This window comes from Lycium ferocissimum, chromosome 1, assembly GCF_029784015.1.
Source record: "Lycium ferocissimum isolate CSIRO_LF1 chromosome 1, AGI_CSIRO_Lferr_CH_V1, whole genome shotgun sequence".
NCBI lineage: Eukaryota > Viridiplantae > Streptophyta > Magnoliopsida > Solanales > Solanaceae > Lycium > Lycium ferocissimum.
Genome location: NC_081342.1, coordinates 67828250 through 67845940, shown reverse-complemented (window position 1 = coordinate 67845940; position 17691 = coordinate 67828250). Strand labels below are relative to the sequence as shown.

The window sequence follows — 17691 nt, the reverse complement described above, 5'->3', positions numbered from 1 at the left end:
CAAGAAAACGAACATAATTAACATCTTAAACAAGGAATCACACCCATTAACAATAAGGTAAAATCAATATTTTCACCAAGGGACCTGCATCTTTTATGTATATTAAAAAATGAACTTGCACAAGTAAAATAACATCTTTAATAAGGAAATTACACCAATCAAAATAAGAAAAATAATAGAAAAACTCTTCAATAGGTAATTGCACCCCATAAGTAAATGTAGAATTAGATAAACTACAAGTTCTCAAAAATAAATCATAAATTTCATGTTTTTTCTAAGCAATGCTTACGAAATTTTCATCACAATTTAAGTAGTAAAGTAATTTAAATTGAATTTAACAATTATAGAATAACACAATTTTTTATAATACACTCCCTCCGTCCATTTTTATTTGTCCACTATACTAAAAATTGATGTCCGCTTTTACTGGTAAGGTGTATAGTTTGGAAAACCAAGACATAATTTACCATTTTATACCTATTTTACCCTTATTATTAAGTATTCCAATTCATTTCTCATTTTATTTATTACTTATTAAGAGTGACCCAAGTCAAATATAGACAAGTAAATATGGACGGAGGGAGTAATAGACAAAACAAATTATAAAAAATATAAATAAATTGAATTTTGATCTCAATCCAAAATTGCCATTGAGACCCAAGTTTTTCAATTTAAATACTCACAGATTTGAAATTAAGAAAAATGCTTAATTTAAGGGATTTTGAAGTTTGTATTTGTGTGTTCTCGCTAGAGATAACAGATAAAATAATATAATAGAGGAAAGACAATATATAAATAATAAAAAGATAAATAGAAAATTGGGAGAGCCGAAAAGGGAATTACTGGTACAAAGGAAGTAAAAAGCACAAAGAAAAACGAGAGTCGGAAATGTTCAAGATAGATTCAAACTTTTATCTACCAGCCATGACACGTTTGTCTAATTTGCGACTGGGGGTGGCAAGATCAAATATTTAACCTAGTTTAAGCAAATTGCAACATAGGTATATAAAAAAATTATCAATCCCCGCCGCTGAGTGTCGTTTATCTTGAAATTGGGTGCGTGAAATTGACAGATGGTGCCTTGGAAAAGGTATTATCTGGTTGTCCTAATTTGGAGTGCTTGAAATTAGATGTCTTTTCGGGCATTCATCGTTTGGAAATCAGTAGTGTCAAGCTAAGAAAATTGATCATAAAAGACTACTACGAAGTTGAGGATCATGACCTTTGGCTTGAAATATTAGCCCCCTTTATTCAAACTTTGCAACTTTTGGGGCAGTGCGGTGAGATAAGCTTGCCATCTGGAAACGTGCCTTCACTTTTCACTGCAGTCTTTCATTTAGGTTTTGGTCGTTTCGATAAGGAAGATGATGATGAAGGAGACGATGATAAAGGATACCAAAACTTGGAGAAGCAGTATAGCGATATTAAGGAACTTCTTCACAGTGTTGTCCATGTCGAGAATCTTGAATTGAATTCCTGGTGCATCGAGGTTTGTTCATACTCTTCACTATCCAAAATTCAGTTTTTCCCTTTTTGAGACTTCTTATTTGCTATTGAATCATCTGTTTAGTAACATTAACAATTCCACTACTTAAGATAATATGATAACAAAGTTGGTAAGTACTAAAGAATTACATTCTCACGGGCAACATGGGTTGAGCATCAACTGAAACAAGACCTTTTGAACTGAATTTTCGATGATGGACATTAAGAATAAAGAGTTTGCAATTGATGTCTGAGAGCAATAGCTCTTGTTCAAATTTATCATCTCAAAAAAAAAAAAAAAAAAAAAAAAAAAAAAAATCCATCTCAAAATAAAGAGTTTGCAATTGACAAAACAACATATAAATTTGGATTGATTTACGTTTAAGTCATGTGAATGAGTTTTCCAAAGTTATTAAAGTCCATCTTTGGACAGGAGCTGTCTGTTTATCAACTGCATATTGCATCCTCTGGATGTTGTTGAATGAAGTTCTACTTTTTCCTGGTTACAAGAAAATGCCATCTTTTGATTTCCAGACCAACCTTGAAAACCTTTATGTGCAAAAGACAGTCTTATAGTCCAAGATGTTTTTACGAATTATTCACAATTTTCATGTCATTTGTTAAGTATATCGCATTTCCTTTGTTTTGGCATATTCTGGTTGTCTATTTGGTTTGTAAGTGCCTGTCCATACTGGAATTCAAAAAGAATGGCAGCATCCACTATCGAGCCGGAAATTCTTAAAACTTAATGCAGCCTTGGAACAGTTGGACTTCCCTGGAATTTGCAGCTTTCTACAGAGTTCATCAGATCTTGAGACATTGGTCATTGACTGGTCCGACAACGATTCAAGAGTAAGTTTCCTTTATGCCTCCATTTCTGTTACTTCATGTTATAAATATCAAACTATTAGTGGAAGAAGAAGATGATATATATCCACATATTTCGATCTTAAGTACTTGAGGAAAAAATCATTTCTTTTTAAATTTAAACCACCTGGTCTATATCTCTGCCTTACATCTTTAAAGAAAGGTATGAAATGAACCGTCAATCCTCAAGAGAAGATTGAGAAGGTTCAATCCGTGACAAAAACATAGGAGATAAGCCTCTAATGTGTGTAAAAAGTATGTTTCTGTATAGGAGGAGGACTCCTATTTACAATGTGAAACATAACTAGCCTAACTACTTGACGAGCTTAACAACAATAACTTCTAATTTGAGGAGACTTGCTCCCCTGTACATTGTTTCCCTAAGAAGTAAGAAAAAGGAAAAAGTGAGAGGGTATATATTCTCAAGTGACATGTGAGGTCACAAAAAGATCCAGCAGGGAAGTTCATTATCGAAGGTAAGCTTTGGGCTTTCTTTCGAATTCTGAATGAAGGTAGCTGCCACTTGTCTACCCTTAAATACACTCTAGCTTCTCTTGATAGTGAATTAAAGCTTCAAATGTTCATCTCTGCATTCAAATGAACTGCCATACCAGGCTTCTCTGTAAATAACTTCTTTACCTTGAATCAACTCTTTAATCTCTTCAACAATAGGTTCATAGTGTCAACAAGGTTTTGCAACTCCCTTCCCAGTATTCACAATAAGTGAAGAGTCGCCTTCCACCCAAAATCTTTCTAATACAGTGTTCAAGACACCATGTAAGCCCATAAGAAAGAACAAATGCTTCAGCCGTATTTTTTGTTCCATGGCCTACTGGGACTGCATATGGCATAATAATATCGCCAGATGAGTTCCTCACTATGCCACCTGCGCCACATTGTCCTTGTCTGCAGCTGCCATCCATTGTTAGTTTTACCCATCCTAGATCATGCTTCAGTCGTATTATTTCCAAGTGTGTTTAGTAGTTGCTCCAGGGAATGTGTTGTTCATATTCTTGAAATTTTACTTGAATGCTGCTTTGCAAGGTTTTCAGAATCTGCTTTTTAGTCTTGAAAGTTGATGGTTTCTATCTTTGCTAAATCTTCTGCAGCAATGTGTTTATTATTCAGGTTATATATAAGACGCCTATAGGAACAGGTTTGTCCTCTCAATTTATTTTTCCTCAAGAAAGTTGTTCAGCTTGAGTTGTTGACAGAAACTTCACGTTGTCATATCAAAATTGATTCTATGAGTTTCATGTGGAATATATGGGTTGCAAGAAATAAAAGGTGTTTCAGAGAGGTTGGGTCTATTTGGTGGGGTAGGGAAGGCAGTTGGGGAGGTGCACAGCTTTTTGGCTTTCTTGATTCTATGAGCTTAAAGATGTAATGGAGCAATTGTGACGTCATTTTGAATCTTTGCAGTACATTCTTGCCTTCTTGGTACTAGCCTTAATAAAAAAGTTTATCAAGGGATAATGCTCGCCTTCGTTCGAATAGATGAAAGGTTAAATGAAGCTTTGAAACATTTGAAGCAATAGGAATCATGTTTCTCTTTTGTATATCTTCTTCATAACCCTTTTCTCAGTGTGTTTTGAGTACACTGGAGCAGCTACATTACTATGTGTGGTCATACTAGGAGAGATATGATTAGAAATGAAGATATAGGGGACAAGGTCGGAGTGGCCTCCGTGGAGGACAAGATGAGGGAAGCGAGACTGAGATGGTTTGGGCATGTGAAGAGGAGGTGTGAGGATGCACCAGTTAGGAGGTGTGAGAGATTGGCGGTCGCAGATGTTAGGAGAGGTAGAGGTAGGCCGAAGAAGAACTGGGGGAGGTGATTAGACAGGACTTGGCACTACTTCAGCCGACTGAGGACATGACCTTAAATAGGAAGCTTTGGAGGTTGAGGATTAGGATAGAAGGTTAGTAGGTAGTTGAGTTTTGTCGCGCTAAGTGGGAGAGAGGTAGGGGGCGAGCCTTCCCATCCTCTCTTCTTCTTTTTGTATTAGCATTATTTTGGTATTGTGTAGATCATTATCCTTATGTGTGTATTACTATGCGTTGCTCCATTTGTTTTGTATCTTGATATCTTGCTGCCTTATTTCTCGTGCAATTCTGCATTGACTATGTTTCTTTTGAGCCGAGGGTTTATCGGAAACAACCTCTCTACCCCATAAAGGTAGAGGTAAGGTATGCGTACATCCTACCCTTCCCAGACCCCACTTGTGCGATTACACTGGATGTGTTGTTGTTGTAATTTCTTGATTAAAAAAATGAATTTGAAACATATTTTTCGTTGTTTGCATGTACCACTTTGTAACATTTGGTAAGCACACGACATATTCCTTGAATCTAAAAATTAATCTCCTTTTACATTTTATCCACAATTAATCCTGAGTTTCTACCTAAAGGAGAATAACTGGATAATACAACGGAATTTTCGTGCAAGTTAAACAAATGAGGACAAACAGATCAGGAGGTTTGAGACACATAATTTTGACTGCTCATTGCTACATCTGAAGACCATCAAGATCATTAACTTTGATGGACCGCTATATAGAAATAAGTCTGTGCTGCCATTTGTAAAACATCTGCTCAAGATTGCAACAGTGCTAGAAAAGTTCATCATTGCTGCCAAATTTGAAGGGAGTGATGTGCCTCAGGATTATATTAAAATGGCCCAGGAGTTCCAATGCTTTCCAAGATCCTCTGCACACGCTTCGGTTGTCTTTTCGTATTGATAATCTTTGACCCCTATCGTTTGTATTGGTTGCAGCATACATAACAACTGGTACTTTATGTTTCGATCTGATTTGTAGCTTAGAAGGCTAGAATTGTACTTGTTGGTATCCAAGGAGTTGTTAGTAGTTCTTCATGTCTAAGTAACAATGTGTTTATTCTCTAAACATCAAGTAAGAAAGCTAAAGCTTGCTGTAAATGTTTTGTAATTTCTATTCACATTGTCGAATCCCAATCATGTTTCTATATTATGAAAATTTAAGGCTGAAAATCATTTTGCGAGCATAGTATTTCAAGATTCATTATGCGTCCAAGGGCTGTTGGCCTCTGTTATTTTTCATTGGTGGAAAAAATATTTATCGACTTGAGCATCCCATGACCATAGGAAGGACGAATGCAGTGGAACCTAGTGCCAGCCTGTTTGTTATGGGTATTTCAAATGGAAAGAAATAGTAGGTATTTTGAAAGAAAAGCAGAGGTCCCTCGTGACTGAAAAATTTAAGTGATTTAATTTAGTTGCTTTTTGGTGTAAACTGAAAGGCTTAGTCTTGCTGTGATATATTTTACATTCAGGAAGAGCCTGAGTTGTACATAGTTTTTGTACCACAGAAATGGTCTTTGTGCTCCAGCCAGCTATATTCATTATATGCAGTTTATCGGGCACTCAATTCATCTTTTCTATCTCACAAGGTTGGTTCTTTTGGTTGCAAATTCCTTGAAATTAATCCTAGTTCAGAATGTTGTTTATGCAACTTGAACTCTTTCACGGGGCATGAACAATATCTAGGAGAGTTCATTATTTCATAGTGATTATATGTTATTAATTGCAAGTAATTCATCGGCTAACCTCTCTTGTCACAGCAGAGACTCGCTCTTTCCATATTCTTCCATCCTATTAAATACTACCAGTTTAATTTATGTACACTAATCATAAATTATGCATTTTCCTCTAGATGGTTCATTTGCAACAAGTAATGCAATTTTATCCTGTTTTGAGAGTCTTACATGACCATTTACTAAAGGCCGTGAAGAAATATCAAGGAAAAACTTTTTGAAAATTTACTTCATGTGGACATATGGTCATCTTCAGTCCATATACATGACCAAACGAGGACAAAACCCCTATTAGAATCACCAAGTCAGAAACAATGCTCATTACATAGGATGAAGATGAACAAAACTAAAGGGAGCATTAACAAAAAGTCGGAGCTTGTCCAATTAACCAAAATTTCTCTGCACTCAAAATATGATCACATATACCAACAGAGCTCGGAAGTTAAGCATGCTTAGACGAGAGTAGTAATGTGATGGTTGATCCCTCACGGATAGAGCACACATAGATGGAAGATTCATATAACTGGTCTCAACTAATATATAAATGAGGTGTAGTTGATTAAATAAAGAATAGTCCTAAAACCAACCCAAAAAGCAGCCACACATTCACAGGCAAGGAGAAGCATTCAATTTGGAATTTGGAATCTCAATATCAGAAATCACAATTTTAATCTCTCATGTTAGGAACATATCCCTCGTCAAATCACTTGCAAACAAATGCTTGAGAGAAACAAAAGTAGCATTTTTATATTAATCCCTAGTGGCAGAGCCAGGATTTGCAATAACGGGGTTCAAAATATGAAGTAAACACACGAAAAAGTCCAAAGGGGTTCAACATTTACCATATATACATAAAAAAAATATTTTTAACCACGTTAAACAGTGCAGTTTTCCGCTTATTTTCATTTCATTCTTTCATTCCAATTGTGATTTCATACCTGGCAATTAAAGAGAACCGATATTTTAGGGCAACAAATGTGAAACAGCACAAGTGCTGTTTTTGTTTTGTTTCCTTTTTTAATCTTCTGCTTTTATTTATTTTGGACACAAATTTTGAACTTTTTTAATTTCTGAATTAATAAAATGCCTATTTTGGGCGAAATATAAATAAAAAAAAAAGAAATAGTGTGTTAAAATTTTTACCTTTACCTTTTCTTTTGGGCTTCATTTTCCTCAAATGCTTTTGTGTGGAAAGAGGTAAGAATTACAATTGGTCTGCCTTAAGCACCACTATTTGAAGCCTAATTTTGTTTTTAAAAATATTTTTAAACTTTAGTCTGAAAGGGGAAATTAAGACAAACTTATGAGGCTACTTGTTCGGCCTAAAGAACTATTACAACTTCCTCATTATAATGGATTGTGTGTCAGAGAGTCTCAAAGCATTAAGATTCAAGGCAATCTGTTGTGATAATTCTACATCAACAAAGCTATTTGCAATGAGTCCCAAAGATTAGGAATTCTAGATGAATCCAAATACAACTACTCACACATATCTTGTAAATATATGATTTATAGCCTGTTTGACCAAGCTTCTAAAATCTGCTAATTTTGAAAAGTATTTTTTTTTTAAAGTACTTTTTTAAAAAGTAGTTTTGGTGAAGAGTAGTTTGTGTTTGGCCAATCAATTCAAAAAACACTTTCGTGCAAAAATTTGTGTTTGACCAAGCTTTTCAAAAAGTTCTTTTAAATGTCAAATTACAATTAATGACATGGATAGATTTACTCAATAATTAATAGTATTATTAAGAAGATGAATAATTTAAATCTTTATTATGAAAGACTATGATAAAGCTTTCATTTATATTTAAGTAAAATATGAAAATAAAATTGAGAAGTACTTGATTTGTTTAACGTAATTACAATATATGAAACGTCAGTCCACAAATACAATAAAATCACCGCAAAAATCACATATTGGAAATCTACTCTAAAATAAGAAGAAATACTTATACACATGATAAGAAGAGCTCCTAATGATATCATCCCTAATTTTATTACTAGGTTTAATAAAGTAGGGTTATTATGGTATATAACTTCTTTTGCGAAGGATATTATTGCCAAGACAAAAATTTAAAATTGCTTCTGCTTTTGGAGAAAAGCTATTTTTTTTAGCTTCTGAAAAATTGCTTCTGCTACTCCTCAAAAGTACTTATTTTTCTACAAAAACTTGGCCAAACACCTCATTTTTTTTTTCTTCCAATGAACACTTATTGAAAAAAAAAATACTTTTGGGGAAAAATATGCTTGGCCAAACAAGCTATTAATATTTATTACATGTTAGGAGGTGTAATACGACTCAAACTCATGGCCGCTCAATGGCTAGGCAAGTGAGGCAATTGCCTTAGGCCTCCAATTTTTGGGGGCCCCAACTTTTATAAAAAATAAGTTATGTGTTAATTTTTTTCTTTAAAAATTTAACTATTTTGTGATAAAAAGCACAATACTTTTATAAAGGCCAAGCCCATCGACAGACACCTGTGATCGTCCACTTCTTTCACTTGAGCACCTAAAGTGGCCCTTGTTCCATTTAGACACTTCAGGTGGGCCATTCTTATTCCACTTAGACACTGTTTGCACCGTTATCGGAGCAAAACCAACACCAAAGGAGGCGCCACCTCATTGCACATCCAACCAGCCCAAAAGCCCCAATTTTTAATGGTCAAAACTCCACGAATTTATAAATTAGTGAATTTACAATTAAAATGAGTTGGCACAATTTAATTGAGTTGACACAATTTAAATGAGCTGGCACAATTTAATTGGCCACTTAATCCACGTAGGAGACGACTAGTGTTGGTTTTGCTCCGATAATGGTGCAAAAAGTGTCTAAGTGGAATACGAATGGCCACCTGAAGTGTCTAAATGGAACAAGGGCCACTTTAAATGCTCAAGTGAAAGAAGTGAACGATCACAGGTGTTTGTCGATGGGTTTGGCCTTTTATAAATTTCTGAAGTATTATTTTATTCTCTTTAAACCTTTTCAAATAAAAGAGATCAAAAAAATTTTGTTTTGCCTTCTTGCATTCTGTCCGCTAACACTCACATTGTTTATTCTTTTCAAATCCTTTGTGTATTCTCTTAAGTTAGAGCAACACTCTGTCAAAAATAATAGTTAAATAGTCGAGAAGTGTTGAACAAAGTAAATTGTAATTTTTTTGTTCCTTCTTAGATTTTCAAGCATTGCAACAAGCATATTAAAGTGCGGTATACCAAGTTATCAACTTCTTGAATCAAATTCTAACGTTCTAGCTCTATTATTTTTATCTAAAAAAGTTAGATGTTTAGGTATTAGGCCTCTAATTATAGTTGGGCAATTTGCAGGATTGCCCTTCGCTAGGGGTGGTCTTTAATTTTTACCCCTCAAAATGGTGGTCTTTAAATTCTGCCCGTGCAGGCCAAATTCTGCCTTAAGGCAGAATTTTGTTGGGCAGATTTGCAAAGCAAAGTCTGCCTTGCGAAATTCTGCCTTGCGATTTTTTTTTTTTTAACTAAGCTGGGGTTCGAACCCACAATCTTGGGGTGTTAGGCGAGGGGTAAAATTTAAAGACCACCAATTTGAAGGGCAAAAATTAAAGACCACCCCAAATAAAGGCAATCCATGCAAAAAAAAAAAAAAAATGTAGTTTTGCTTTAGGCATCCAATTAGGTTTAGGCATTAGGCCTCTAATTATAGGCCTCCAACTTTAGGCCTTCAGTTATGTTGAGCCGCACTGACAAACTCTCGTCTAATTAACAGTGTATGACATGTATAACTATGGGATGTATTTGTAACATAAAGCAATGAGAAAAATCAACAATTTCCTAACATAAAGCAATGAGAAAAATAAAAATTTCCCTGCAACAAATTCTTTCTCACATTGTATTAATTTCTTCAAGTTGAAATCTACATATTTGGGTTTGAAGTTAGGCTTGACAAGTTCCCAACTTAGATCTTTGGGTAGAAGATTTCAGCTTTCAAACATATGAGTTTGAAGTTGGCAATTGTCAAATATAACTTCACACCGTTCTAGAGTTTGAACTATACATTCAATATGTCAACTTCAATGTTCGAGTCCGAAGTTAGGCTTGTAACCCCGCGGACCTATATATTTAAAGTTTGAAACTTCAGACAAGCGATTCTGAACCGGTTAAATTTTTTTAAAAATTATAAATTTTAACTAGGCTATTTGTGCACTTGTCCCCCAAAGAGAGGAGACAAAAGTGTGCACTTGATAAACTTTAAATAAATTTTAGAAATCGACTATGTTTTAAACGGTTTCATCACCATGATTTATGGTCAATATTGCTGGCGATCTGTCAGAATTTGTGATAAGGCAAGTTCTTTCCAATAATTTGACTATTTTGCGATCTGTGAGAAATTGGCTAGAAAATCCTGGCGAGTTTCTGTAACCAAGCCAACTTTCCATCAATTTAAAATTCTGGCAATTCATCTGGATATTGCTACCCAATACTGGTTGAGAATCTATTTTGACAAAACTTTTCTTAATAATTTCAAAACTTATATCATGGCAGTGAATAATTCTATTTGTGCAAATCTCCCTTAAAGCACCACCTAAATATCTTTACAATTTAATCGATATTATTGTCAGCTGTCACTATTTTTTCTTGTATGCATCTCAATTTAGTAATTGTACCCACCAATTAAATTGTTCTGGAAGAAAATTCTTTGTTCCAGGTCATGTGAACATGAAAATTTTTCATGTATCATATGACGCTTTTTGTTGTCTTTTCAGTGCTTTCATGGTTCATCCTACTCTTTCCACCATGGACTAATTATCTAACAACCTTCAACATATATTAATAGACAACTCATTAAATCCATTTGCATAATATAAAAGTTGATTAGGATTCAGCAATACGAATAGAAATCAGAAACCATTTAGAGTAAGCTTTCTTACTTGGTGTTTAGAGAATAAAAACATCATTACTAAGACATGAAGAACTACTAACAACTCCTTGGACACTGGCAAGTACAATCCAAGCCTTCTCTATCAGCTCAAACCAGTTTCAAACATAAAGTAACAGATGTTAAGTATGTCGCAATTAATACAAACGACAGGGGCCGAAGGTTATCTATAAGAAAAGATAACTGAAGCATGCGGAGAGGATCTTGGAAGGCGTAGGAACTCCTGTGCCATTTTAACATAACCCGGAGACATATCACTCTCTCCGAATGCGGTAACAATGACAAACTTTTCTAGCACAGTTGCATGCTTGAGCAAATATTTCACCAATGGTGGCACAGATTCCCAAAAGTGAATGATCTTAATGGTCTTCAGATGTGGAAATGAGCAGTCAAAATTATGTGTCTCAAACCTCATGATCTGTTCATCCTCGTTTGTGTACCTTGACAATAGTTCCTGTAGGAAAGAATCCGCTATATTACCAATTATTCTCCTTAGATGGAAGCAGGAAGGCTTGAGTTGATGTGGATAAAATAAAAAGGTCATAAATTTTTAAATTCAAGGAACATCTCAAGTGCTTAGCAAATGCTACAATGTGGTAAATGTTTCAAAGAATCTGATCATTTATCCCCCCGCATGAAGGTGAGTACTGAGTACTGTCCCTTGTTAAAATTCTTTTTCCAACAACTACAAAAAGTTTGCTCATACAATCAACTTTGATAGGGACAACATGAAGTTTCTGTCAAAGCGCAAGCCAAACTATTTTATGAAGAAAAATAAATTGAGGGAATGAAAAGTTCTTCTGAACATATTACAAGAAAAAGGAATAATAAGCACGCAGCTGCCGCAGATTTAACAAGAAGAAATCATAAACTTCTGAGACTAGAAAAGCAGAATTTGAACAAAAAACACGACTGAAGCATTTGTACTTTCCTATGGGCTTAAATGGTTTCTTGAACATGGTATCAGAAACATTTCGGAGGAAGCTGACTCTTTACTTATTGTGAATATTGTCAAGCAAGTTACATTGAAAAGATTAAAGAGTTGATTCACAAGTCGCGGTGACACACTGTTACGGAGAAGCCAATGGTGTGGCTGGATTCTTTAGCTGATATACAGTCACCTATTGGATGCAGAGAATAACATTTTCAACTTTAACTCACTAACAAGAGAAGCTCGAGGGAACTTAAGCGTCGACAAGTGGAAACTCCTTCCTCCAGAATTCAAAAGAAAGCCCAAAGGCTATCTCCAATAACGCAACAAGGACTTCCCACTTTGATCCTTCTGTCAGCTCACATGTTACTTGTCTCACTTATTCTCTTTTTTAGTTTATATTAAACAACGAACACTGGAGCAGTCTCCACAAGTTAGAAGATATTGTTTTAAAGCTCATTAAGTACTTAAGCTAGTTTTGTTTCAAATTGCAAATGGGAGTCCTCCTCCTAAACAAGAACCCTCTTTTTGTTTACGCATTAGAGGCTTACCTCCTTAATCTTCTCTATACTTAAGCACTGAACCCCGTTCAAGTCTTACCTTTTTTTGAAAAAGTAAGGCAGTCCAGTCCTCCTCTTTGTAACATTTTATCGATATCTATAAAATATATTGCAGAAATTATAATTTTTTTTCCGGAAGTACTTAAGATTAGAAATGTTGATATACATTATCTTCTTCCACCACTAATAGTTGTTTGATATGAATAACATGAAGTAACAAAAATAAAGGTCCGAAAGAAACTTACTCTTGGTCGGTTATCCCACCAGTCAATGACCAATGTCTCAAGATCCAATGAGCTCTGTAGAAAGCTGCAAAGTCCAGGGAAGTCCAACTCTTCAGAGGCTACGTTAAATTCTAAGAATTTCCGGCTTGATGGTGGAAACTGCCACCCTTTCAGCTCCAAGATGGACAGGCACTTATAAACAAAATAGACAAACCATAATGTGTCAAAACAAGGAAATATGACATACTTAATAAATGAAATGCTAATTGTTGAATAATTCAAAAAAAACAACTTGGACGGTACAACTGCTTTTTGCCACATCAAAGTGTTCATGGATGGTTTGAGAATCCAAAGATGGACTTTCGAACACTTGGGAAAGTCCATCAACATGACTTAAATTTTTTACATGTTGATATAAATTGCAAACCCTTTATGCTCACAGTTAATCATCCAAAATTTTGTTCAAAAGGTCTTATTTCAACTTAGATTATCCGAAGTAGTGGCACTGCTAATGTTAGTGAAGTGATGATTCGATAGCTAATAAAAAGCCTCTAAAACAGATTCTGAATTTTAGATACTGAAGAGTATGAATAAACCTCGATGCATTTGGTACCCAATGTAAGATTCTCGACATGGGCAACACTATGAAGAAGTTCCTCAAAACATCTAAATCCCTTCTCCAAGTTGCGTTCTTCATCCTCAAAATCAAAATATAAATGAAGCACTGCAGTAACAAGTGATGCCACATTTTTCTGCTCGAAGCGTATCTCACTGCACAATCCTGAATGTTTCAAATGCTGAATATAGGGAGCTACTATTTCAAACCCAAAACCCACTTGTTTCTGATTGCAGCAGTCTTCTATGATCAATTGTCTCAGCTTCATGGATTTGATTTTTAAACAATGTATGCCTGAAACGTTTTCTAGTTCCAAGCATTCCAAGTTAGGGCAACCAGATAATACCTTTTCCATGACACCATCTTTCAATTCCATGGGCCCAATTATAAGAGAAACGAGACTGCTCCAGTTAACACTGCCGGAAGGGTTTAGTTGGCAGCCCGATAACGACAATGTCCTCAACGACGCATTTTTATATGCAAATTGAGGAAAGTCATACCTTTGGTCATTTATACAGAAAACTTCAAGTGAAAATTCTTCAAGATTAGCAAGTTTAGTAGCAAAATTTACCCATAAATCAACATCATTAGCATAACACTCCTTGTAACTAAGGTTATGCACACTGAATCTCCGGATTTTCTCACAATACTTGTAATAATAGAGTTCTCTGTGGATGGAAGCCAAGTAAGCAAGAATGTCCTTTTCGCTGTCAGTAGCGGGGAAATTGAAATCAAGTGATAGTGGAACAGACATCCAAATAAACCTCCATCCCGTAGATAATAAGCTGGTTCTCACAACTTGTTTTCTGTCCCGCAACTTAGAGAGGATGTAAAGTAGGATTGAGTCAGGCAAATCACTAAGTCGGTCCCCCCTAGACATGATTTTCCTCTGCGTATCCATGCAGTGCAACCTTCAAATACAGCAGCTGTTTGAAATTTGAGTTATGAATTGTATAACCAATTTCAGCATTACAACTTGGACGTGATGGCGGCTTATGTAGCCAAATTGAAGAGTAACTTCGTAATTTGTACGATTACCCCTTGAACTTTGGTCAAAGTTGCACTGACACACATTATCTTTTCAAGGGTCCTATTACATCTAAATGTTTTTAAAACAGAATAAATACCACCCTAAGTGCTGACATAGCAAGAAAAGTGTATTTCACTCTCTTTGGGAGGGTGAGTAGCATAAAATTTGACATGTGTCGTTTTTTAATTGGATACTTTACATTTAATTTCACCTAATTAATTATTATTAAGCTTAAAGTTTTTTCCTAAACTGATTTTTTTTTTTTTAAATGTGGAAAACTTAAACTTTTTATTAATAATCTGTATTTTCTTAAAAATCATAATCTATAGCAAAAATACTTTTAAATTGATAAAAATCAAATTTAACGCCCCGGGTGTACGCCTTTACGCCCGGGGCTTACGCTTTTGCGTTTGGGACTTACGCTTTTGCGCCCGGGACTTACTCCCCAAATTCTAGGGCGTACGCCCTATAGATCTACGCCTTTTATTTGCGCCCCAGAGCCCCGGGACTCGCCCCGAAAACGCCTATGAAAACATTGTACATTACTATCATACTATGCAATTTACTCCTTGAAAGAAAATAATCAATAAAATTTATTTATATTATAATTAAAATATCACTCCTTCATGAATAAAAATAAAATTATTTTCAAAAAGCAAAATAATAAAATATGATATTTTTGAGACATAGGACAAAAACATGAAGACCAATGACAAGTGAAGATTTAAAATCCGGCTATCTATTTTTAAAATAAACGTTAATTGCTATTCATCCTCACGGCATTCTCAATTAGTAAATATGCAATACGACCGCATATTATTTGAGTTACATGAAAAAATTATTAAACATCATTTTATTAAAGAATTACAAGGGTCAAGAGTATTAATGTGTAAGAATTGTTAGCCGAGCCTCAGTTGGATAAGAAGCGAATTACTTTAGGAGAGGCATGAACGGATGATTATTTTGTATTTTAGGGGTAGTTGATGTTTTTATTTAACACCTACTCAGGAGCTCTCTTTTACTCCTTTGTTGACTCGAACTTGCAATTTTGGTGTTATTTTCCCTCATATGTAATTTTAATAAAAATTTACACGCAAACGCAGTGTCTCAAAACTCTATCCCTCTCTCCGCCGTACGCTCGCGGCCTAGCCAGCTCAGTCCGCCTATTGCAGGTATTTTACAGAAGTTTAATTTGTTTATTTTGGGTAATTTTTGTCCGATTTTAGTTAGAAAAGAAAAATAACTTAAAAAGACTTCAATTTTTAGTTCTGAATAATGAATGGGTTTTGAAAGAAAACCCTACACTGGTTCGATGCAGGGGCGGACCCATGCCCAATATAATGGTGCTCTAGCACCCATTAAACCCGACACATACTAGGTATAATTATATAAAAAATATATGAAAATTGGGTATAAAAACTCAAAAAGCACCCTAGAAACCAAAAACATGGCTGGGTGCTTTGGTTTCCAGGTGGAACTTTAAAGATTTGGGTGGCCGGGAACCTGGGGTCAAACCTCACTCAGGATTTTATTTTCCTTAATTTTATTAAGGCACCCACGACCCTTAGATCTTGGGTCCGCCACTGGTTCGATGGGTTATTTATTTGCTTCTTAGATTCAAGAAACGATTTTTATTTCTGGGGGTCTGCATATTAAATTACTAACTAAATTCTTATACATTTTATAACCCAAGTTAATTGGTTCAAATTTCAATTGAAGGTTCTACTCCGAGCAAAATCATGGACCGACTCAGCGATTTGCCAGAGCCAATTCTAATTCACATACTCTCTATGTTGCCCGATGATGGTAAACAAGTTGTTAGAACCAGTGTATTGTCTACGCGATGGAGGTTTATTTGGATGTCCGTTCTGGTATCACTTGATTTCAATCATTCTAGCAAAAAGGGAATTGCTGATTTCATTGCTTCCGTCCATAGAGAACTTTATTATTGGAGGTCTTGCGATAAAATCCGGAGATTCAATGTGTATCTCCATAGTTACGACGAGTGTTATGCTAAAGATGTTGATTTATGGCTACATTTTGCTACTACTAAAGTCGAAGATTTTTTTAGACTTGGTATTAGGAATGACAAAAACTATGAGTTTCCTCAGTTTGCATATAAAATTGCGTCGCTGAGGAATTTGGAATTATGGCAATGCCAACTGAACCCTCGTGGTAGTGTTCATTGGAGTAGTCTCGTTTCTCTTTCATTTGGGTTCATGAACTTGACGGAAAGTGTCATGAAAAAGGTATTATCTGGTTGCCCTAACTTGGAGTGCTTGGAATTGCATAATTTTAGGGGCATTCATCGTCTGGAAATTAGCTCTGTGAAGCTGAGAGAATTGAGCATAGAATGTTACTACAATGATAATCATGACCTTTGGCTTGAAATAATAGCCCCGCATATACAAACACTGGGACTTTCGGGGTTGTGCAATGAGATACGAATAAGACAGAGAAATGTGGCATCACTTGTTACTGCAATTCTTTATTTGGATTTTGATGTTAAGGGTAAAGAACGCAACTTGGAGAAGGAGTGTAGCTTTTTGAAGGAACTTCTTCAAAGCGTTGCCCATGTCGAGAATCTTCAATTGAATACCTGGGGCATCGAGGTTTATTTATACTCTTCACTGTTTTAAATTCAGATTTTTTTTTTATTAGCTATTCAATCATCACTTTAGTAACATTAACAGTGCCGCTGCTAAGGATAATCTGATAACTATGTTGGTAAGTACTAAAGAATTGTTATCTCATGGCCAATATGGTTGGAAGGTGGTAGTAGGTTGATACAGGACTTTTTGACCAAAATTTTAGATGGTTAACTCTGAGAATAAGGAGTTTGCAGTGTATAGAACAACATGTAAAATTTGCATTGATTTACATTGACCATACTATTTAAGTCATGTTCATGGGATTTTCCAAGTGTTTAAAGGTCTGTCGTTGGATTCTCAAACCAAGCATGGTCCAAGTTGTTTTTTATGAATTATTCAACAATTTGCATTTCATTTAATAGGTATGTCATATTTGCTTGTTTTGACATATTCTGGTTTGTCTTTTTTTTTTTTTTTCCGTAAGTGCCTGTCCATCCTTGAGTTGAAAGGGTGGCGGTCTCCACCATCAAGCTGGAAATTCTTAGAACTTGGCGCAACCTTAAATCAGTTGGAGTTTCCTGGAATTTGCAGCTTTCTACAGAGTTCATCGGATCTTGAGACATTGGTCATTAGCTGGTACGGGTACAATCACAAATCAAGAGTAAGTTTCCTTTAGGCCTATATTTTTGTTACTTCATGTTACTTATATCAAACAACTATTAGTGGAAGAAGAAGATGTTATATATATCAACATATTCCTGATCTTGAGTACCACACTAATAGTATAGTATAGATAATGAAAAAATTCTACAAAGAGGGGACATGTCTGCCTTACCTGTTCAAAAAGGTAAGAATGGAATCGAATCCTCAAGTATAGAGAAGATTAATGAGGTTCAATCTTTGTATAG

At 35.2% G+C, this 17691-nt stretch overlaps 1 protein-coding gene across 5 annotated transcripts in view; it reads left to right on the top strand.

Moving 5' to 3' along the window:
* Positions 1 to 1363: 1363 nt before the first annotated feature.
* Positions 1364 to 17691, top strand: part of LOC132058112 (F-box protein At5g03100-like) — a 42510-nt gene continuing 26182 nt past the window's right edge. For 4 of the 5 annotated variants that reach the window (XR_009415186.1, XR_009415187.1, XR_009415188.1 and 1 more), the window contains exons 1-2: positions 1364 to 1489; positions 2165 to 2337. Coding sequence is in view for 1 of the 5 variants with exons in the window: in XM_059450678.1 (XP_059306661.1) it covers positions 15932 to 16804; positions 17268 to 17444 (1050 nt within the window). In the remaining 4 variants the exon portion in view is untranslated. Of the gene's footprint in view, positions 1490 to 2164; positions 2338 to 15893; positions 16805 to 17267; positions 17445 to 17691 lie in introns of those variants that run through there. The other variant, XM_059450678.1, reaches the window with a different exon arrangement.